This window comes from Uranotaenia lowii, chromosome 1 (assembly GCF_029784155.1).
Source record: "Uranotaenia lowii strain MFRU-FL chromosome 1, ASM2978415v1, whole genome shotgun sequence".
Classification (NCBI taxonomy): domain Eukaryota; kingdom Metazoa; phylum Arthropoda; class Insecta; order Diptera; family Culicidae; genus Uranotaenia; species Uranotaenia lowii.
Window position 1 is genome coordinate 214,609,707 of NC_073691.1, and position 23,950 is coordinate 214,633,656.

General features: G+C 33.0%; 1 protein-coding gene across 6 annotated transcripts in view; it reads right to left on the reverse strand.

The window, feature by feature from the left end:
* LOC129747393 (neurexin-1-like) overlaps positions 1–23,950 on the reverse strand; it is a 113,500-nt gene that overhangs the window by 79,318 nt on the left and 10,232 nt on the right. For all 6 annotated transcript variants that reach the window (XM_055741605.1, XM_055741635.1, XM_055741627.1 and 3 more), the window contains exon 2: positions 8,418–8,567. In XM_055741605.1, coding sequence (XP_055597580.1) covers positions 8,418–8,567 — 150 coding nt within the window. The remainder of the gene's footprint in view (positions 1–8,417; positions 8,568–23,950) is intronic.

The following is a 23,950-nucleotide window of genomic DNA, read 5'->3' on the forward strand; positions in this document are numbered from 1 at the left end:
ATTGTGAAAATTGTCAAAATTGTTGAAATGGTCAAAACTGTCAAAATTGTCAAAATTATCAAAATTGACAAAATTGTCAAAATTCACAAAATTTTCAAAATTGAACAATAGTCACAATATTCGAAATTTTCAAAATTGTCAAAATTGTCAAAATTGTCAAAATTGTCAAGACTGTCAAAATTGTCAAAATTGACAAAATTGTCAAAATTGTCAAAATTGTTAAATTTGTAAAAATTGGAAAAATTGTAAAAATTGTAAAAATTGTCAAAATGTCATAATTTCCAAAATTGTCAAAATTGTCAAAATTGTCAAAATTGTAACAATTGTCAAAATTGTCAAAATTGTCAAAATTGACAGAATCGTCAAAATTGTCAAAATTGACAAAATTCTCAAATTGTTAAAATTGACAAAATTGTCACAATATTCTAAATTGTTAAAATTGTCAAAGTTGTCAAAATTGTCAAAAATGTCAAACTTGTCAAACTTGCCAAAATAGTCAAAATTGTCATAATTGACAAAATTGTCAAAATTGTCAAAATTGTCAAAATTGTCAAAATTGTCAAAATTGTCAAAATTGTCAAAATTGTCAAAACTGTCAAAATTGTCAAATTTTTCGAAATTGTCAAAATTGTCAAAATTATCAAAATTGTCAAAATTGCCAACATTGTCAACATTGTCAAAATTGTAAAAATTGTAAAAATTGTCAAAATTGTCAAAACGGTCAAAATTGTCAAAATTATCAAAGTTGTCGAATTTGTCAAAATTGTCAAAATTGTCAAAATTGTGCAAATTTCCAAAATTGTCAAAATTGTCAAAATTGTCAAAACGGTCAAAATTGTCAAAATAGTCAAAATTGTCAAAATTGTCCAAATTGTCAAAATTGTCAAAATTATCAAAATTGACAAAATTGTCAAAATTGTCAAAATTGTCAAAATTGTCAAAATTGTCAAAATTGTCAAAATTGTCAAAATTGTCAAAATTGTCAAAATTGTCGAAATTATCAACATTGTCAAAATTGTGAAAATTGTCAAAATTGTCAAAATGGTCAAAATTGTCAAAATTGTTATAATTGTCAAAATCGTTAAAATTGTCAAAACTGTCAAAATTGTCAATATTTTTTTTAATTTTTAAAATTGTGAAAGTTGAAAAAATTTTGAATATTGTGAAAATTGTAAAAATTGTGAAAATTGTCAAAATTGTCAAAATTTTCAAAATTGTCAAAATTGTCCAAATTGTCAAAATTGTCAAAATTGTCAAAATTGTCAAAATTGTCAGAATTGTCAAGACTGTCAAAATTGTCAAAATTGACAAAATTGTCAAAATTGTCAAAATTGTCAAAATTATTAAAATTGTCAAATTTGTAAAAATTGGAAAAATTGTAAAAATTGTCAAAATTGTCAAAATGTCATAATTTCCAAAATTGTCAAAATTGTCAAAATTGTCAAAATTGTCAAAATTGTCAAAATTGTAACAATTGTCAAAATTGTCAAAATTGTCAAAATTGACAGAATCGTCAAAATTGTCAAAATTGACAAAATTGTCAAAATTGTTAAAATTGACAAAATTGTCACAATATTCTCAATTGTTAAAATTGTCAAAGTTGTCAAAATTGTCAAAAATGTCAAACTTGTCAAACTTGCCAAAATAGTCAAAATTGTCATAATTGACAAAATTGTCATAATTGACAAAATTGTCAAAATTGTCAAAATTGTCAAAATTGTCAAAATTGTCAAAATTGTCAAAATTGTCAAAATTGTCAAAATTGTCAAATTTTTCGAAATTGTCAAAATTGTCAAAATTATCAAAATTGTCAAAATTGCCAACATTGTCAACATTGTCAAAATTGTAAAAATTGTAAAAATTGTAAAAATTGTCAAAATTGTCAAAACGGTCAAAATTGTCAAAATTGTCAAAGTTGTCGAATTTGTCAAAATTGTCAAAATTGTCAAAATTGTGCAAATTTCCAAAATTGTCAAAATTGTCAAAATTGTCAAAACGGTCAAAATTGTCAAAATAGTCAAAATAGTCACAATTGTCCAAATTGTCAAAATTGTTAAAATTGTCAAAATTGTCAAAATTATCAAAATTGACAAAATTGTCAAAATTGTCAAAATTGTCAAAATTGTCAAAATTGTCAAAATTGTCAAAATTGTCAAAATGGTCAAAATTGTCAAAATTGTCAAAATTGTCAAAATTGTCGAAAATATCAACATTGTCAAAATTGTCAAAATTATCAAAATTGTGAAAATTGTCAAAATTGTCAAAATGGTCAAAATTGTCAAAATTGTTATAATTGTCAAAATCGTTAAAATTGTCAAAATTGTCAAAATTGTCAAATTGTCAAAATTGTCAAAAATTTTCAAATTCTCAAAATCGTCAAAATTATCTAAATTGGAAAAATTGGCAAAATTTTCCGGAAAAAAAATCACACAAGAAAGGTCTCTTTTGGTACAAAATTTCCAAGTCTTAACTAACTTTTATCATAATTGATTGAAAAGTATAGGGGAATCGAGGGAAAAATCAGACAAAATTCTATTTCCTGAAAAATGTAAATTTCTGCTTTTATGCTATGGTATAGAGTTTCAAGTAAACTTTGAAATCCTCAATAACATGAGAAAATTTTTTGATAGAACTCGTCATTGGTCCTATCATTTATTGATTTTATTTTTGTAAAAAATAATTTCTGAAAATGGTAGAAGTCTCATAAATAATGGATGTCTGTTTATGAGACAATCATCTACAGGGCCATTCTTCCATGTCGTTTAAATAACCTTCCGGATAAACATTTTATCTCAACTTAGATATAGTAAAATTTCAACGATATTATTTAGCTCGAATGACCCTCATCTAAAATAAAACAATTTGTAATTTTCACTCTCTGGAGCCACTCTGATTATTCATCGTAATTCTCCAAAACGTTGTAGCCCAAATGAGTTCCCTTCATTTCGAACTTTTTTTTTTGGTAAAAAAATTTCATAATGTTAAGAATGTTTAAAGACTTTAATAGACTCCATAAAATGGCATAACTCGATCCTCATCAGACCTTCGAATTCCGAATTTTACCTTGCAGGAAAAGAAATTGATAAATTTATCATTTTTAATTTCAACATTACATTGAACATGCATTTTTGCTGTGTTTCAAAATTGAAAAAACAAAAAATTTATGTCAAATCTATATCTTTCATGTGAACACTGTAAGTGGTCTCAAAGACTTTTATTCTAAATCATTTTTTTTGTTCCCACTCTCTGGAGCCACACTCAAAATGTTAATTTGTTATTCAATTCCTTCCTTTATCTTATCGTTGTTTTACAAGCATTTTACTGGAGGTTAAATTTTTTCTATCGCAAGACCTGAAAACAAGCTAAATCAGCCATGTCAGAGACTTAAAGTGACATCACTTCAGAGACTACCAGTCTGATTAGAATAATGTTGTTTGTAAAATTGTAATTCAATGAAAATTCCACACTTTAACTCCTAGTTTCTCCATTTATCCAAAAGGGAAGGAACGCCTCTGTCTCATTCTTGGTTCCAATGCCAAAAAATAAATAAAAAGCCAGACCAAAGCTCCTGGCAAGCATTAAGTAATATTCTTATTACACTCCAGGTTATCATCATCGGCATCGTGTTGCTTGCTGCTGCTCATTTTGCATTCCTTTTTTTCCTCGGGGCTCCCTCTTTTTTCCGGTCCGTACATACATATTCATTCTTATCTGTCCACCGGACGACACCGGACCCATTCCTCGGATGAGGTTTTTTTTTATTATTTATCGTCAGCTTTTTTCGGAAGGGAAGGAAAAAATCTTTCCATGGTGACATTTGCCATCTTGGAGCACCGAAAGGCGACTACTGGTGGCTACTGATGATGGTGAAATGTGTTTTGCGTGCAAATTTTTGCCCGTTTTTTTACGACATCCCCATTCAAAATGCGCGCTGCAGTGTCGAAACGAAAAAAAAAAGAACTCCGCACTCCGGTGGGTGCAGTAAAAACTCAAAGGGGCATGGCCAAGAGCTCTGGAGTAGTCGTAAAGCAAACGAATTGGGAAGAGGATGGTTCCCAGTTTTGGTCCCTTCCTTCCGTTCCTGGATTGGGATAGGTAAGGCAGGGAGGAAGACACTGAAAGCAAAATGAAATCCTCGCTTCGATAGTGGACTTTTGAGCAGGTTATTCCGTTCGCTGGGTTTTTATTCCCATTTTGAACTTTACCTCCCTACCCCTTCATTCAACTGGAAAGGAGACACAAGCAGACAGACAGAGAGACGAATTAAGCTCGGTCAAACGGTTATGACAGAACAGTTGTTTTCTTTATGACTTTGCTGATTTCCGGCGCCACTTTTGCCTCAGGTGGGTTTTTCACTCGCCATTCGTTTGCTGTCTCTGGGACTGACAGACCTCGGGCAGTGGTGTGACATTCATTTCTGTTTTGAAGTGACACTCCAACTCAGTACGATTGTAAGGCAAAGGAATATTATTTACAAAATTGACAATTTTCACAACATTGAAAATAATTGAAACTTATTCTATGCGGGATTATTTTAAAATTTTGATAATTTCGACATCATAACAATTTTTAAAATTCTACAATTCGATGATTAAACTATTAATGACAATAAAGCCTGATTTATAAATCAGAAAAAATCAAATAATTTGATCAATTATGATGATTTTCACCATTTTGTCAATATCTTAAATTTTGACAATTTTGACAATTTTGACATTTTGACATTTTGACATTTTGACATTTTTGACAATTTTGATAATTTTGACAATTTTGACATTTTGACATTTTTGACAATTTTGATAATTTTGACAATTTTAACAATTTTGACAATATGGTTAATTTTGTCCATTTTGGCAATTTTGACAATTTTGACAATTTTGACAATTTTGACAATTTTGACAATTTTGACAATTTTGACAATTTTGGCAATTTGGAAAATTTTGACAATTTTGACAATTTTGACAATTTTGACAATTTTGACAATTTTGACAATTTTGACAATTTTGACAATTTTGACAATTTTGACAATTTTGACAATTTTGACAATTTTGACAATTATGACAATTTTGACAATTTTGACAATTTTGACAATTTTGACAATTTTGACAATTTTGACAATTTTAACAATTTTGACAATTTTGACAATTTTGAACATTTTGACAATTTTGACAATTTTGACAATTTTGACAATTTTGACAATTTTGACAATTTTGACAATTTTGACAATTTTGACAATTTTGACAATATTGACAATTTTGACAATTTTGCCAATTTTGACAATTTTGACAATTTTGACAATTTTGACAATTTTGACAATTTTGACAATTTTGACAATTTTGACAATTTTGACAATTTTGACAATTTTGACAATTTTGACAATTTTGACAATTTTGACAATTTTGACAATTTTGACAATTTTGACAATTTTGACAATTTTGACAATTTTGACAATTTTGACAATTTTGACAATTTTGACAATTTTGACAATTTTGACAATTTTGACAATTCTGACAATTTTGACAGTTTTGACAATTTTGACAATATTGACAATTTTGACAATTTTGACAATTTTGACTATTATGACAATTTTGACAAATTTGACAATTTTGACAATTTTGACAATTTTGACAATTTTGACAATTTTGACAATTTTGACAATTTTGACAATTTTGACAATTTTGACAATTTGACAATTTTGACAATTTTGACAATTTTGACAATTTTGACAATTTTGACAATTTTGACAATTTTGACAATTTTGACAATTTTGACAATTTTGACAATTTTGACAATTTTGACAATTTTGACAATTTTGACAATTTTGACAATTTTGACAATTTTGACAATTTTGACTATTATGACAATTTTGACAATTTTGACAATTTTGACAATTTTGACAATTTTGCCAATTTTGACAATTTTGACAATTTTGACAATTTTGACAATTTTGACAATTTTGACAATTTTGACAATTTTGACAATCCTGACAATTTTGACAATTTGGACAATTTTGACAATTTTGACAATTTCGACAATTTTAACAATTTTGACAATTTTGACAATTTTGACAATTTTGACAATTTTGACAATTTTGACAATTTTGACAATTTTGACAATTTTGACAATTTTGACAATTTTCACAATTTTCACAATTTTGAAAATTTTGGCAATTTGTAAATTGGCAATTTCGACAATTTTGACAAATTTTGACAATTTTGACAATTTTGACAATTTTGACAATTTTGACAATTTTGAAAATTTTGAAAATTTTGACAATTTTGACAATTTTGACAATTTTGACAATTTTGACAATTTTGACAATTTTGACAATTTTGACAATTTTGACAATTTTGACAATTTTGACAATTTTGACAATTTTGACAATTTTGACAATTTTGACAATTTTGACAATTTTGGCAATTTGGAAAATTTTGACAATTTTGACATTTTTTACAATTTTGACAATCATGACAATTTTGACAATTTTGACAATTTTGACAATTTTGACAATTTTGACAATTTCGACAATTTTGATTATTTTGACAATTTTGACGATTTTGACAATTTTGACAATTTTGACAATTTTGGCAATTTGGAAAATTTTGACAATTTTGACATTTTTTACAATTTTGACAATCATGACAATTTTGACAATTTTGACAATTTTGACAATTTTGACAATTTTGACAATTTCGACAATTTGATTATTTTGACAATTTTGACGATTTTGACAATTTTGACAATTTTGACAATTTTGACAATTTTGACAATTTTGACAATTTTGACAATTTTGACAATTTTGACAATTTTGACAATTTTGACACTTTTGACAATTTTGACAATTTTGAAAAAATTTACAAAATTTACAAAATTTTGACACTTTTGACAATTTTACAATTTTGAAAAAATTTACAAAATTTACAAAATTTACAAAATTTACAAAATTTACAAAATTTACAAAATTTACAAAATTTACAAAATTTACAAAATTTACAAAATTTACAAAATTTACAAAATTTACAAAATTTACAAAATTTACAAAATTTACAAAATTTACAAAATTTACAAAATTTACAAAATTTACAAAATTTACAAAATTTACAAAATTTACAAAATTTACAAAATTTACAAAATTTACAAAATTTACAAAATTTACAAAATTTACAAAATTTACAAAATTTACAAAATTTACAAAATTTACAAAATTTACAAAATTTACAAAATTTACAAAATTTACAAAATTTACAAAATTTACAAAATTTACAAAATTTACAAAATTTACAAAATTTACAAAGTTTACAAAATTTACAAATTTAACAAAATTTACAAAATTTACAAAATTTACAAAATTTAAAAAATTTACAAAATTAACAAAATTTACAAAATTTACAAAATTTACAAAATTTACAAAATTTACAAAATTTACAAAATTTACAAAATTAACTAAATTAACAAAGTTTACAAAATTTACAAAATTTTCAAATTTTACAAAATTTACGAAATTTACAAAATTTAAAAAATTTACAAAATTTACGAAATTTACAAAATTTACAAAATTGTCAAAATTTACAAAATTTACAAAATATACAAAATTTACAAAATTTACAAAATTTACAAAATTTACAAAATTTACAAAATTTACAAAATTTACAAAATTTACAAAATTTACAAAATTTACAAAATTTACAAAATTTACAAAATTTACAAAATTTACAAAATTTACAAAATTTACAAAATTTACAAAATTTACAAAATTTACAAAATTTACAAAATTTACAAAATTTACAAAATTTACAAAATTTACAAAATTTACAAAATTTACAAAATTTACAAAATTTACAAAATTTACAAAATTTACAAAATTTACAAAATTTACAAAATTTACAAAATTTACAAAATTAACTAAATTTACAAAATTTACAAAGTTTACAAAATTTACAAATTTTACAAAATTTACAAAATTTACAAAATTTAAAAAATTTACAAAATTTACGAAATTTACAAAATTTTCAAAATTTACAAAATTTACAAAATTTACAAAATTTATAAATTTCTCACAAATGACAATTTTGACATTTTTGACAATTTCGAATTTTTGATAATTTTGACAATTAAATATTTTCGAAAGTTCGAATCACTTTGATTTTATTTTAGGAAGTTATGTTATCGTTCAAGAAGTGCCCTCAACTTCATTTTTTGTCCTTTACTCTAGCTTTGTCATCATCAGAAGATCTTTTGAAAGCGAATTTACCTCACTAGAATTCTTCACTCTTGCCAGCTTTTTGCAAATATTTTGAATAAAAATATTCAATCCAAGTTAGAGTAACATAATTTCTCCCGGGGGTGAAGTAAAAGTAAATCAAAACTCAACAAAGTAGAAAAATACCCCCTTAAAAAAATAAAAACGAGTCACTTACCCGTGTAGAAGAGCAATCCGTTGGGCTGCCGGGTCCGGAAGTAGAGCGTGATGGCGTCCTGTGCGCTGACGATCGGTTCGCCCCCCGTTTGACCGAGATCGTACGAGAGAAACTCCGTGCCCCGAAAGGTGGCCTCCGATGGGGCCTTATCTGGTGAGCGCACAAAAAAAAAAAGAAAACATTAGAAATTCGTTAGAAAATAGGTATATAGCAACGAGCGATGCTATTTTGGTATGGATCCTTCGGAGAAAAATGCTGCACTTTGTGGGTGAAGAATGAATTAAAGAGGAGGAGGGATGTTCCGGGATAAGAGACAACGGCACGACCTTGGTTATAAATTTGAATAAAATCTCATCCGGAAAGTTAGCTATTTACTTGTTTTTATTTTTGCACATTTCATAGCTTGAGCTAACTCGTCTTCGAGTGGACTTCTTGTTTCATTTTACACATTGAGGAAGAACCCTTCTATTGCTTTACCCATGTATAGACAAATTTGAAGCGACCTTTACTCTTCATGGTAGCCAAACTGCAGTTCCTAAAATAAACTTTTCCCATGCTGAAGAATGTGTGGGACGATGCATTTCTAAATTGATATCGACAATCTGGTTCTACCGAACGTCAATTGTTTATCGAGTTCATCAGTTGTTCCGTTTTTGGAAACTGTATGTATGTAGTTGGAGTACTTTTCCAAACCAATCAACGCCAGACTTTGTTGTAAGAGATAAATCAATTTAGAAGCAAAAAGCCGTCCAGGGGATTTTACCCTCATCGACATCGACTGTCGGCTACATATTTCCCAACAAATTTCCACCTTTGACATGGCAATAATTTTTCAGCCTCCATCCAGATGCGTTGTTGTTTTTGAAGTTGATGGATTTGAATAGAGGTCCCTTCATTCGGAAAGGAAAATGGGACAGCATCTGGTAGAAGATTCGGTCTTCCACCTGTAACCTGTCATATCTGCCCTTTCGGATTCAATTACGACCAGTAATGTGTTCCTACTTGTCAGATTTGCCCTGACTAAATAGTTTTATGATGAGCATTACTGGTCAATGGATGACTTTTGAAAATATCCCAATAAGAAAAATATTAGGGGAAAACTAGACACTAGACACTTTTTAAGAGATTTATGAACGCTAAAATTGAGTTCTACTTACTTTATTTTATTTTAGCTCAGTCAGTAGATGCTCTAACGGATTATTCCAACTGTTTAAGTTAAGTGTTCTATTGTCGGTCGCTCAACCATTCCACTAAATGCATAAATGTCCTACATACGGGGAATACATCAGCGCCCCGCTTACTTATTTATCGTCTGCCCTGCCAAACAGCGAAGCGATAAATAATTGCACGAGCATCATAAAAAATGATAAAATTTGGAATGTCGCCAGCATCATCGCGCCCCGGGAGGTCTCTTTAACAGACATACAACATATACACTCATATACTCATCCCAAACTACTGGATGTGGATATGTCTTTTTGGTCCCTTCTTCTCTGTAAGTAATAAGAATCATTTTTTCATGCCTACTGTTGTTTAAGTTGTGATTGTTTCAAGGGGGTTGGAATTTCCAAAAAGGCGAGACAACATTTTCGCAAGCACGGCCTGCTGCCTGCTGGATTTCGGTCGGTGTAATGCCGTTGATTTTTGTCGTTGTTGTTTTGTTTTCTTTACGATTTCAAGAGAAAGAAATCAAATCCGAAAGGGTTTCTGCTTTCGGCTCCGGGGGGTGAGACAGTGTCGTTTTTCTTTGAATATAAAATAGTTTATTATTTCAATGTTGCGTTCGGCGAACGGGATGATGGCAGTTGTGTTTGGGAGTACGAATGTGTTTGTGTTTGCGGATTGCTGCTTATGTAAGTGCTTTTGCGAACGCTCGCTCCAAAGTGGTTTACGATGCTAATGTTTTGCTGTCACAGATAAAATTGATGAGTGTTTCACTAAGCGCATTATTTCTTTACGGCCCGAAAATTTTACAACACTGCTTTTGCAAGGCATAATGTTTGAAATGTACAGAAAATTGAACTGAGCGCTCAATTCGTAAAATAAATCTAAATTAGAAGCCTAATTTATAAGTTTATTTCAATTTATTTAACACAAATAAACGTGAGAAACGATTCCCCTGGAAAAACCTGCATAGTCTTCTTTAATTCTACTTAATGAGAAATTTCAATAACGCCGAATCCAAGCATTCCAGTCGAAATTTTCCACCGCAGTTTGTTGATGGAAACCGATGCAAACACTTATAAATTTAATTACATTTAGGATAAATATTTGGATAGGACTCTTTCGTGACCGAAGCTTAGCCGACCGGAAGGCTTCCATCTACACGGGAAACGCACCGAAATGAAAAGCAGAAAACCCGAAAATGGCTGACGAGCATCAGCCATTCTTACCTACACACGTGAGTGTGATCCTTCCTGGAAGCCTTCATTTTTACTACCTTCTCAAACCCACCCCCACAAAGCACGCACAAAGCAAAACACAAAGCAAGGTCGAATAAAACCCAAACACGCAGTTTATCGGTTATCAGTGACCGAAATCAGAAACAAATCAACCCGGCAACCGACTGCCTCTCTCGGCCGCTGTCATCCAATGTTGTGATAGTGTCACCACGAAAGGGCCAGTCAAGGCCTACTATGTATTTCCCTGCGGACGGACGTCTCTCTGCAGAAATACCTTCCTATAACATTCATTGTCGGCAGAGATAGGGCAAACCACGGAATTCCCGGTGCGAAAACGATTGCCACCGATCTAACTCTATAGCTAGTTATAGATACACCTACCTACATACATTGGACATCTACACGACAACGAAGGTTGGGAAAAGTTAGCCTTTTTCCTTTCTATTATTTTCCTTTTCACATTCCGTCGGATCTCTGTTGTCGTGTGCTCAGATGCAGGAAAGAGGAGCAATGTGTACACGACTTTGAGGGGGATTTGACGTGGGGTAAATGTCAAATTATTGCCACACCTGCGGCCAACTGTGATTTGCGGATAGGCCGTTTTCGGCTTTTCGTCGGAACGAACTAGTTGGCTAGCAACGAGGAACAGGTATCTTTTTATCTCATTATTAGCTTGGGTTAAATTGGTTTTTTTTCTCTTCTGTTGGTTTTCATCTACCGGCTGAACTGAACTAATTTGTCCTTGAAACGAGCCGAGCATTTGTTTGGGTGTTGTGATGGTTGGATTTAGTGCCATTTGGGATCCCTAATCGGCCGAATGACACCATTACATTTAATTTGAGCTTCTGATGCCTCTTTAAGGTGGAATTTTATTAAGCTTGTTAAAGGTTAAAGATGCAGAGTTAGAAAATATTTGCAAATTCATTTTATGCTTAAAATCGATAATTTTTTTAAAAACATTTGGTAGAATAAAATTGAAAAATCATGGCCAGCTCTAAATAAACTTCGGAAACACAGTGAACAGTTGCCAGCAAGATTTAGAAAAAAAAACTTCGAAAAAAGATTTGAAAAATAGAACACTTGGTTTTTACTGGCCAAGAGAAAGTAAAAATAAAAGGAATCAAACCCCCAACTCCTGAAAATGTGTAACTTATTCACAGCATCAAATCCCAATTGCTAAACAAGCCTTCGGAATCGAAAATAACGTTCAAATAAGGTCAACTCCAGCCGGATACACTCCAGAACCAAAGGAGAACCAACTCAATTAAATTTTAATATCCTTCTGTTGTTTTCCCTTTCCCCTATTTCAGTTTAGATTCCACAGCTCTGTACCCCTTTCTACAGGTGTTACAAGTGGAAGACCGAATCTTCTACCATGATGCTGTCCCTTTTCCCTTCCGATTGCTTTCAACTGGAAGGAATGGACCTCCATTCAAATCCATCAACTTCAAAACCAACAACTCATCTGAAAGGGAGCCTGAAAAATTATTGCCATGTCAGAGGTGAAAATTTGTTGAGAAATTTGTAGTAGACAGTCGTTGTCGATGAGGGCAAAACCCCATGGGTGACTTTTTGCTTCTAAATTGATTTATCTCTTACAACAAAGTCTGGCGTTGATTGGTTTGGAAAAGTACTCCACCTACATACAGTTTCCAAAAAACGGAACATCTGATGGACCCGATCAATAATTGACGTTTGGTAGAACCAGATTGTCGATATCAATTTAGAAATGCATCGTCCCACACATTCTTTCAACATGAGGTAAGTTAATTTTAGAACTGCAGTTTGGCCACCTGAGTGAAGTTCGCTTCGTTTTAGCAAAGGGCATGCAATGAAATCAAGAGTGCTCTCGAAAGTGCATTCAACGAATTGGTTTAGCATGAAAAATAGCAAAAAATTGAATAAATAGACTATATTAACGACTGTATTAACACTCTGGGTAACAAAACGTGACGTCGAACGAAATGAGATATTTTTTTTGTAAATTTAAACGTGATTGCTCCATGAAAGAGTTTCATCTAGAGCAATACCACAATATTTGAAATTGTTTACTCTTTCGATTACGATATCAGTGATTTTGAGATTATTATGAAGGCCATGAAGTGGTACGCCACCAACAACGTGCAGGTGGATCCCAAGGACAAGAACCCTCCCAACACGCCAGAGCTCTGCCCAATTGAGAAATACTGGGCTATTGTCAAGCGGAACCTAAAGAGGACCAAAAAAACTGCTAAGGACGAGCAGCAGTTCAAGGAAAACTGGCTTTCTGCGGCGAAGAAGGTGGACAAGGTGGCTGTACAAAATCTGATGGCAGGGGTTAAGCGTAAGTCCCGGCAATTCGGATTTGGAAAAGCGGAAGCCTAACTAAATATTTTTCCTGAATTTTATACCTACTAATAAAGCTTGAAAAAGAAATTTAATTTGATTTTAAATAAACGATTTCACCGATTTCTATAATACAGGTCGGACTCGATTATCCGGAGACTCGATTATCCGGAATTTTAGACTCGATTATCCGGAGTATTTTTTTTACAACTTTTTTTTTTAATTTTTATTTTTATTTTTTAAATAATTTAGTACTATAATTCACAAAATAATATTTTTATCAGCTTCGGACGGAGTTAGGGGGGTCAGAGGCTAGTATAGTAGTTGTACTTTATATTAAAACTCGGTTATCCACAGTGTATTGTTCAAGATCAAACTCATTAACTCTATAATACATTATATAAATATGTGGTCAAGGAAGAACGTAGCTAGGAACAGGAGGGGTAAGAATAAGAGTTTTCAATGTGTTTAATCCTCTACATCCCATGGTAGCACAAGTGATCCACAACATTTGCGTCTTTATCAAGTTTGTAAATCTACTATGATGCAGTCATTGTGCTTGTCTGTAAGCCTTCTTGAAATTTAGATAGAGTAACTATTGAAAAACAATCTAGCAGCTATTGAAACAATCAAAAAAAATTTCAACGAATTACAACTTTTGAGGTCATGGGGAACAACTTTTGTTCAAGCTCTTTCCTTACAAAAGCTATTTTGTTGTTCAAATCTTTAAAAAAAACCGTGGGAAGTAACGGGTTAATTATTTATTATCTAGTTTAATTAATTATCGATTGTCTTCGGTTGAAAATGAGTGGATTTTGAAATGTATTTTAGATTATTTACAAAGTATGATCAAATGTACAAACGTGACAAAGTAAGAAAAAGAGGGACTTAAGCTAGGGTGTCATTTCACGGAAACACTACTTGAACACAGACGAAATTGCACAGAATGAAATCACCAACTTGAACTGTCAAAACAAGAGTCAGAATGAAGCTCGTCACACAATAGCGCGTAAAGCGGCACGCCGCGTCGTATAGGGTTCGTCCGTCAAATGACAGGAATAACGATGGGGCTTGGAGCGATACATTTTGACGTAGAACTACGCTGTCGTCGTATCGATATTGAATAGGACAATCAGGACAAATTTTGTCCCATGTTCTGCTTTCTTACGTTATAATGTCAAATGTCAAGCCTTGTTGAAATGCAAAATTTGACCAATCAGATCTGAGAAAAATGTAATAAACAGTTGTAGTTCAACGTCAACCTTGCGGTCGTGGTTTTGTACTCAACCCTTCTGATTTTAAATCACTTCCGAGATGTGTCAGGTCAAGATAAAGTGAAACCATTAATTGTTTAAGATTACATATTTGTTTTTTTCTTATCACGACTTAACCTCTTTTTCCTATAAAAATGATTTCTGGCTACGCCACTGCATTTTAGAAAAACAATGCACAAAAAAATTACAATTTAACGTCCTCAGACTGAAAAAAAATTTTTTTTTTCTTGATTCGATTATCCGGAGAATTCGATTATCCGGAGTGAAAAAAAAATCTATACTCCGGATAATCGAGTCCGACCTGTAGTTACAAACCGCTCCGACTTGAGGGAGGGGGCTCCCATACAAAAATAACATAAAACATGATACAATTTGATTAATTTACATGTGATTTTTATCAAGTAAATGATTCATTATGTTGATTAGAAGGTTTTAATATATTTGATGAGTAATTGTGTTGATTTTTTGAAGAAGAGCGGGGGGGGAGGGTCCCTAATAAATTCATTGTAAAATGTTATAGAACTCGAACGATTTTCAAACGATTATGATCAAATTTTGCACAATATGTAGTTTTTAGTGTCATGAAATGATTCAAATTATTATCTAATCATTTTTATACAGGTGTGAACTAAACAAGTTACGAGCAACGATCCCGTTTTTCGCATTTTTGACCACTGTGCGTTGGTGAAATTGTGATTAAATGTTTTTGACTTTTAAGTTTTCTTGGAGTTGGTATGAGAACTGTATGATGTTTTTCTAGATTATTGAATGGGGTGTGTTGTTTAAAATATCTTAGTAATAGTTTTTATTTACATTTCCTCTTGGTAACTTTAACTTTGTTTAAAATATGGTTCACTTAAAGTCCTCTTAAGTGAGCATCTTCAGGATACATTTTTACTCTTTTGATATAATTGTGTTTTATTATTATTAACGTATAGAGGTTTTTTTAAAACTATATGAAAATAATTAACAAGCAAAGGAGTAGGCGTGCATTTTTCGTAGCTGCAAAATTTCGATCTGAGAAAATCAACAAAGTTACATAAGTGAAAAATTGTTCTTTTGATGTTGAATAAGTGTACTATTCGAAAACTTTGTAGTGTAGCAGTGATTAATTACATTTTTTTTAAATTGGCAAATGTTCAATCGGTGTGAACTGTGAAGAAAGTGGCTTTCGAGGACCGCTCCTTCTAAATGAAAAAAAAAAAACATTTCCCAATTTGCATGATGGAATCTACATTCCCAGAGAATTCGAAATATTCAAAACAGAATGATGCTTTGGGGGATAACATTTCGGAAAAAATTGTGAGTTTTACCGTGAAAAATGTATTAAGTTGTCAGTAATTTTGGTCACAAGGGCATCGTGCCAAAGAAATCTATTTTGCCCGATTGCTAAGACTGAGTGTAAATTCTTCGAAGAAAAACAAAGCACAGGCAACTGTCGAAAAATGTGATTCATAAACACTGGATTATCGAGGAACAGTGGCTGAAAGGTGCAGGGATGATCACCATTAGTACAACAGAACCATCCAATACAAATCAACACATGCTGCCTTTTTTCCCTTATCGCCTATATATGGACTTTAGTGAGATTGTTTCATTATATTTTAATTATTTTTTTACATATTTAGTCAATCCTATTTCCCTTCCATGACCACATGGACTTGTCACGGTGTGCATTGATCTTCAAGAGCACAACAATGAACATTGAATCCATATACTTATTTTGGTATCTTGTGTTGTGAAACAAGTTGAGCACCATTGACTTTCAGTGTGTGCTGCACGGCCAACTTTTACCCAAAACACAAACACGCAAAACCCAAAACTTTGTAGCAATAATTACCATTTACTCTTACGACATTCTCGAAACCTAAGCTAGCTTAACATAATTTCTACTCACGGGCTCGTTTCGTACCATAACATCAAAGACAACATCCAAAAGAACGAAAATTCGTATCACAGCTCGGTTTCCTCATGTATCACAGGAATATCTGGTATTCTGGCAACCCTGTCTGGCCGCACTGCTCTTCATGACAAAGACCCGGAGCACATCCGACGACTGCTTCCGGCTGGATCTGTTCCGGCTTGGCCATGCGACGGCTGATCGGCTCGCAAACAAACGATTTCAGATCCCAAACATCGGCCCCATCGAAAAACAAACGTTGGTTCGTTGTTTCTCAAGAGTTTCTTGCTGTTAATTCTTCACTCACCTAGTGGGGCCGTCGGTATCGGCAAGCTGGTTCTGCCTACCGCTTTGTTCGGTTTGGCCATGACCCATCGTGGCAGGATATTGTTGCCTTCAACTCTACCGTTTCCTGGGAGTTGGAAAGAATTAACATCCGATTCGTGCTAAACGACTTTTATTTGTGGTGGAGTGGAGTGGTCCGGTCTTTTACGGGCAACTGGTGCCAAAACAAACTTTGTCGTACAACTTTGCGTCTTTCTGGTCACGATGTTGTTTTGTTATTGTTTATTTTCCTGTTTGTGCGTGTTTGACATTCCGCACTCTTAATTCTAAACACTGAATTTTGGTTCGAATGAACCCAATCACTACACGCTCAAAATTAAACAACCACAAATACTTAATTATAACGCTTCAGTTGCTCTTTATTATCAGTTGTACCTCTTGTATCAGCCAATTCAAGATGTGTGTAGTCAGCCTATGCTATGCTATTCTTATTTACGTCCAGAGATCAAAAGACATCCACGGGCAGTAATCGCCTTTGAGTTTTACTGACTTTGTAACTTTTTTTTGAGCAAGTAGTAAGCAAGGAGTTATAAGTTGCCACAACATTTTGAATACATGTCCCAGCATTTTCGATTTCAAATTTTCATTCAGTTCCAAATAATTAATAATATTTTTGCTCAATTATAGCTATTAATTGTTTGAATTCAAATCAAAGGAAGTAATTACTTGGAGATGTTCACGTCACTTTTCTCAAAATAGAAAGTTCAAAGTTCGCCAAATCAATAATTGTCGTCAGACTGTCGAATGGTACGGTTTTTCAATTACGTTGAATCAAATATTTGTGCGCTCCACTAGTCAAATGCAATCCATTTTCCGTGCAGCGACTTTCATTTGAGCGTATTCTAGTTGCACAAATCGAACGATATGCTCCAAAATACCTTTGCACTCAAACCCAATCATAAATATTTTTCAGCACTTTTGAATCAACCACCCACCTAGGCCAGGGCCAACAACAGATTGAAATACGATAAAAATCCGATGACCGAAAACCGAAACCGAAATTCGCAGTGCTAGAAATGTGTGTACTGCATTTAATAGCAAATGTTCTCCGGCTAGCTGGCTGACTTGTCCATTCAGATAAAAATCCGGTGACAAGTATTCCCCAGTCGATAAAATTCCTGACTGTTGTGCGGGAGAGGATATTGAGGGGAAAAACACTAGAAAGCTTTGTGCGAAATCGGTCATCGTAGGTCGGTCTTTGACCATTCATTCATGGCGTGTAGGAAGCGTGGCACAAAAATGTTGATCACAGCATCGAGACGCCATCATTGATGCTAGCTGCTAGCAGCAGCCGGAGAACCCCGGCTGGATTGAAATAGCTCACCCGAAAATGAGGTCATTGAATCGAAAATCATGTTTTGTGTATCGACTGGGGTATTTAGGATGAAGTTCGAGACAGTTGTGTGCGCTGACAATCGAATGAGGTTGAACTGGTCGATTTCCGCTTTAACGTTTCCGCGACTCACACCTGGCGATCCACCCCCATCGATTCCCGGACATTCAATAGTAGTCCAATACATAGAAAGGCACCAACCAAAGTCGTTATCGGAATGATGTGAACAACATCATTCCCCCATTCCAGTCGGGTTGTGTGTGTGTGTGGGAGAAAAATGTGTTTTTATTTCCGCTATCGCTTGATGCGGTCATGTTTTTCACTGTCCCAGTCCCAGTTGTGGTTGTAGTACAAACGGTGAGGATATTGTCCACGTGACGTGTTCCTGTTTTGACGACGTTTATAAAGGGGCCAAGTATGACCACAATACATGATAAACACGTTCGATAGCGACGGTTAATTGGTTCATTTCATGAAACGCTGCTCAAGACACTTGTCATCAGATAACGACCTCCCGGTATTGATAGCGTGATGTTTGGTTTGCATTCATTCATTCATTCATGGGACATTCTCGAATTAACAGATGGATAACGTACGGTTTACGATTGATATGGATTGAAAGTTAACGACACATTATCAAATTATTTGTTAATCGATTGTAATATTTCAATTTCTCGTCAGTTTAGTCTCAGAAACGGAAGGCATATCAAAGACATTCAATTTTTACTGAAAATTTATGTTCCTTAGATGACCGTTCAGAGATGCTTTCATTCTACCAGCCTCTCCCTGATGCGAAACGCAAGTTTACAGATAAACGATGATTGTTTATCGTTTTCGAATAATCCCGTAGGCCTCGAGGCGGATCCGTAACCCCGATGGCCATCTATCGCTGACTGGGCCAAACAAGAGGTCGCCAAAAGCCCCAAAACGCGAAACGGATGCACCAGCACCAAGGTCCTCCAGCCTTGTAGGTCCTTCTCCTCCAGTCTGTCCGTCGTGTGATGTTTGCGACCCGGATGAAACAAATAGGAATAAATCTCCCAACTCCGCGGGAACCGTTTGGCCGCGGTTCGTTCGTTCGTTGGTTCGTTCCCGGGGCCAAAGATTTATGGCCGCAATTTTCCGGTAGGCTGGAACGTTCGTTTCGTTGGGCAAAAAAGGCTGATTCTCTAGGTGCGGGAAATCTTTCCCGTTCGGTCTTCTTCTTTCGGACCGAACCGACCGACCAAAAGTTTCTATAATGTTCTATAATGTAGTTTCAACGTTGCTGAAAATTGCTTAAATTAATTTTGCAACTGGAAATTTGCAGAGTCATGCTTTTCGGTGCTCGAACAGCGACGGATATAAATCGAGATTTTTTGGGTTGTAAATCGTTGGAGTCGATTGAGCTGTTCAACCAAGCAGATGGTTTCGTGTCTCAATTGAGGTGATTTGATAAGTATATAATGCAGGATTGCCGGTGTTGAATGAAATTCTTCAATTCAGTTTGACATGTTTATTGTTGAACGTCTCGAGTTATTCTGACAAGTTATAAATCCTAGCCTTCTTAACTATCCTAAATTAATCTAAGCCTACCTAGTCCCTACAGTTCGGCCATCCTGACCAATACATCGTCCTCGATGTACCATCTGTCCATATTGATTCCATATTCATTGTGCCTACACCTTAAATTTTGATCTAACTTGTTTTTGGTCTGTCTTGAAGCTTCTAAAAACAAATTGATTTCACTCTTGAACCTTCTTCGCGATTGGCCACCACTGCTGGATCCGTCAACTGACACTGAGATGCTCCTCGCATCGTCTGGCAGAAGGCCAAACGTCATCCGCGATCCCTGACTCCACCACTGCCTGCCATTCTGACAGCGCCAGTCAGGGCCGTAGGAAGAACCGACTCATGGGGGGGGTTTTGGTGACTGATTTTTACCTTACATTTTTTGTCCAAAATCTCACGAATACAAAAAAAAACTTTGACATTAAAAGTTTTCGTATTAAGTCGTAACTTTAGAAAATTGATAATAAACGTCAAAGGTGAACTAAATTCGCTTTCATCTATAGTTAAAATTTTTGAATTTGTTTATGAGTCTTGTAGTTCAAACTTAGTTGATTTGAACATAAAACAAGGGCGTAAAAAACTTATTCAATACTCAAATCAAACAAACTTAATCTTCCAAACTATTATGCAAGTTCAAAGATTTTAACCTTCGATGAAAATAAATAAAATTTTCAAAAAAAAATTAAAAGATGAAAATCATCAGATTTTCGGATAAAATGTTTTTGAGGCAAACTTGAACTAAATTAATGATGTCAGTATTAAATTTGGCTTTAAAAAGCTGTAATACTAACACATTGTGGACCAAATACGAGAAATCTGGAATTTTTGCTTGCCGCTAATATGCTCCTTTATATGGCATAATTCAAACGTTATGAATTTGATAATGAAACCTCATTCTACAAAATTTAACACAACTTTTCCCGTTACTCAAATATCTATATAAAATTAGCAGGAATTTGAATTGCAGAATTTATTGATTTCTGAAACATAAAATGCCGAATTTTTGTGTCCTTAATGTGTTAAAAATGTTAAACAATACACTGGGAAAATATAAAATTTTGTGCAGATTTTAAGGTGAAGATGTTTCTTTTACAGCAAATATTTTTCATAAAATCAATTCCATAATTAAATTCCTGTGGATGATTTAAAAAAAAAAATTAGAGTTTTTCGGATGAAACAAAGCATTCAAATTCTACCTTTTATTTGTGATTTTCAATTAAATTGTGTACACAAACTAATTTTGTTTAAAAAATTGAAATCTGGAAAATGAATTGACAAGCAATCTTAACACATAAAGGACCACGAAGAAATCTATGACGAGGAACACCGAAATTTGGCATTCTACATCTCAGAAACCTCTGGACTAAATTTTAAAAATCTAGCATTTTTAAGTTACGGCCCATGTTGTGTTCAATTTTGTCGAATAAAGATTAACACTCAAATTCAGTCCATTCGAGTTATACTTCGAAGTGTAGCACACTTTTGGCAAGCAAGAAAAAGCGAGATATCTCGTATTTGGTCCGCAATGTGTTAAGTTCTTGATTTCTTGAATTCTTCAACAACTAATATTGATTGTAAAATTTATTTACAAGTACAATATTTTTTTTAAATTTTGAATCTGCATTCTTAATCTCTATTTTGAACCAAAAAATCAAAAATTGCGCTTTGAATCTGTATCCAGATTTCCATACAATTTCTGATATGTACAAAAAAAAAACGTTTTCCGAATCTTCTTATTCCAGATCAGAATTTTATGAGCTAAGTTTAGAGCCCTTATTCCTGAATCTATTATTTAAATTCTTTAGTTCAGGTGAAATCACTGTTTGAATTATTTATTTTAAATCTGTATTGTGAATGAGAATTAAAATATGGATTGTCATTTCAGAGCTTTAAATAATTGAAATTTATGTAAGATTTAAGTTAAAGAACTTCGAATTTGAATATGACACAAAATTTCTCTCTATTCGGAAAACTACTATCCAAATATTGAAAATGCATATGATCTCAAAAGACATGATTTGATTTTGATATAAAATGCAAAATCACATTTGAACTACACAGCAAAAAAATCTGAATCCTTAACAACACTGAAATTGAAAACCTCTAATATTACATGACGTAGAACGCGATTTATTAATGTAAATTTACAGATTCAAATAAAGTTGAATCCTTAACAGCACTGAATTCTAATGACACAAATATTACTTGACACGGAACGCGATTATTTGATGTAAATTTACATCACATATGATGTAAATAAAAAGAAGCATCCCATATGACGGAATTTTTAGTACGGATTGAATATTACACGTCTTAAATATTTTACATGCCTTTCAAATTATACACGTCTGTTGAAGTTTACAATCGTGTAATATTCAACTCGCACTGGAAATTCAATCATATATGATGCTTCTTTTTCGTTACATCATATGTGACGTAATTTTACAAATTTATTTGGTCACACAAAATTATCAACAGCACTGAAGACAATTTTCTTAAAATTACATGACCTGGAATGTTATATGGACATTGAATTTTAATTAAATGGAAATTACTTTACACTGAACGCAATATATCATGTAAAAATACAGCCTGTCAAACTGGCACACACAAAAGTAAACAAAGTATTGCGTCAAGTGTTGCAATTAGTCGAAAGTTGCTTTGAAGAAGTTTTCACGTTTGTAAGTTAGTGGATACTGTTGATTCATCGAATTCATTGCGGCGCTACGGCAGCGGACCCACAGGATGCAACTCTGGGAGCGGCATCCTGTACATAATTGTCCTTCGAAGCTGGCAATCCGGAAAAGTTGCTGATGAAATATGCAAACATTTTCGGATAAAAATTATTTAGTGTTCCCATGTGTTATAAATTCTAATGCCTTCGAAAATCTTTGTTCTTTAGACGATAAAAAATAATTGTAGAGATCATAGAATTGGATGTTTAACAAATAAATGATTTTTATTAAAACCAAATTGATTTTATTTTAGAGATGAAAATCCGCTATTAAATTGGCTTTGGCATTCCTAAAAGTGACTAAAAAGTAAACCAAAAAAATCCAATAGGAAAATTTTACCTAAATTCAGTGGTTTTAAAATTTACATGACTTTTAAATTACACGTCTTTAAAATTTCACAGGCGTGTAAAATTCAACACACACTGAAAATTCCGTCATATATGATGCTTCTTTTTATTTACATCATATGTGATGTAATTTTACAGATTTTTTTCGTTGTGTGTAGGAGTTCAAAGAAGCTTTTCTATTCTAATTTCTAATTATTCGAACTGAAAATCAAGAATTCTAAACAGGTTACAAAATCCGAAATAATAAATTAGGAATACAATTTTGGTAATCGGTAATATAGAATCAGAAATTCCAAAATGGGTTTAATTTAATTCAAAATTTAATATTCAGACCTGAATTTCGAAGAACAAGTGAGAACATTTTGAAAAAGTGTAGCAGAATTTTGGACTTGAGATGGATTTTTGAGGTTATGGCATTAGTTTTAAAGTCAAGATTTTTTCTCTTCATTAACCTTACTCTATTATCATAATTTGGTTCTGAAATTAAAATTTTGAGCGTAGAGTAGAACACCTCGCTTGCTGTTCTGGATCCTCATGGGGGGGGTTTAACCCCCAAAACCCCCCCCGTTCCTACGGCCATGGCGCCAGTGCCTGGAAACTGCTTCAACAGCTCTTACCAGAGCATCCGGAACGTTTCAAGTCTTCCCAAAGTTTTCAGTTCAGGTATTGCCCGGATCAGAAGCTTCAGCCGCGTCCTAAATCTGTATGAAGGTTCTTGAAATCCTCAGCATTTTACAATGGGCGTCGATCCTTCATCCCACTTCTGAATCTGCAGGATTGCCGGTGTTGAATGAAACTCTTCAATTCAGTTTGACATGTTTATTGTTGAACGTCTCGAGTTATTCTGACAAGTTATAAATCCTAGCCTTCTTAACTATCCTAAATTAATCTAAGCCTACCTAGTCCCTACAATAATTGAACACGTTCTTTCTGGGTGTAGCGCGAAAAAAAGTTTTTATGGTGATTACATGGTTGTCAAAAGACATTCCGGTTCGTGCTCTCGTCGCGTGCGGTGCGCTTTTTTTTTATTCTCTGTAGGTCGGGGTCGAGTGATAAAATTAATCGTGTCGTTTAGTTGTAATGTCGTTTTGAAGAAAGTGCAAAGAAAGTTTGTCGTAACAGTGAAGTGATTTAGATATTATACGGCAAAACTGGTTTAGTAAATGGGAAGAAAGTTATTCAATTTGTGCGTTGCTTGCTGTACCACGGTCGGGTACTTGAATTATCGGATCTTACTGGGCGATTGTACCAGCTTTTGTGAAGAAACATTGTTTCTTAAAAAATCATCCGAATTCCATCAAAATACGCCTCAATAGTCTTT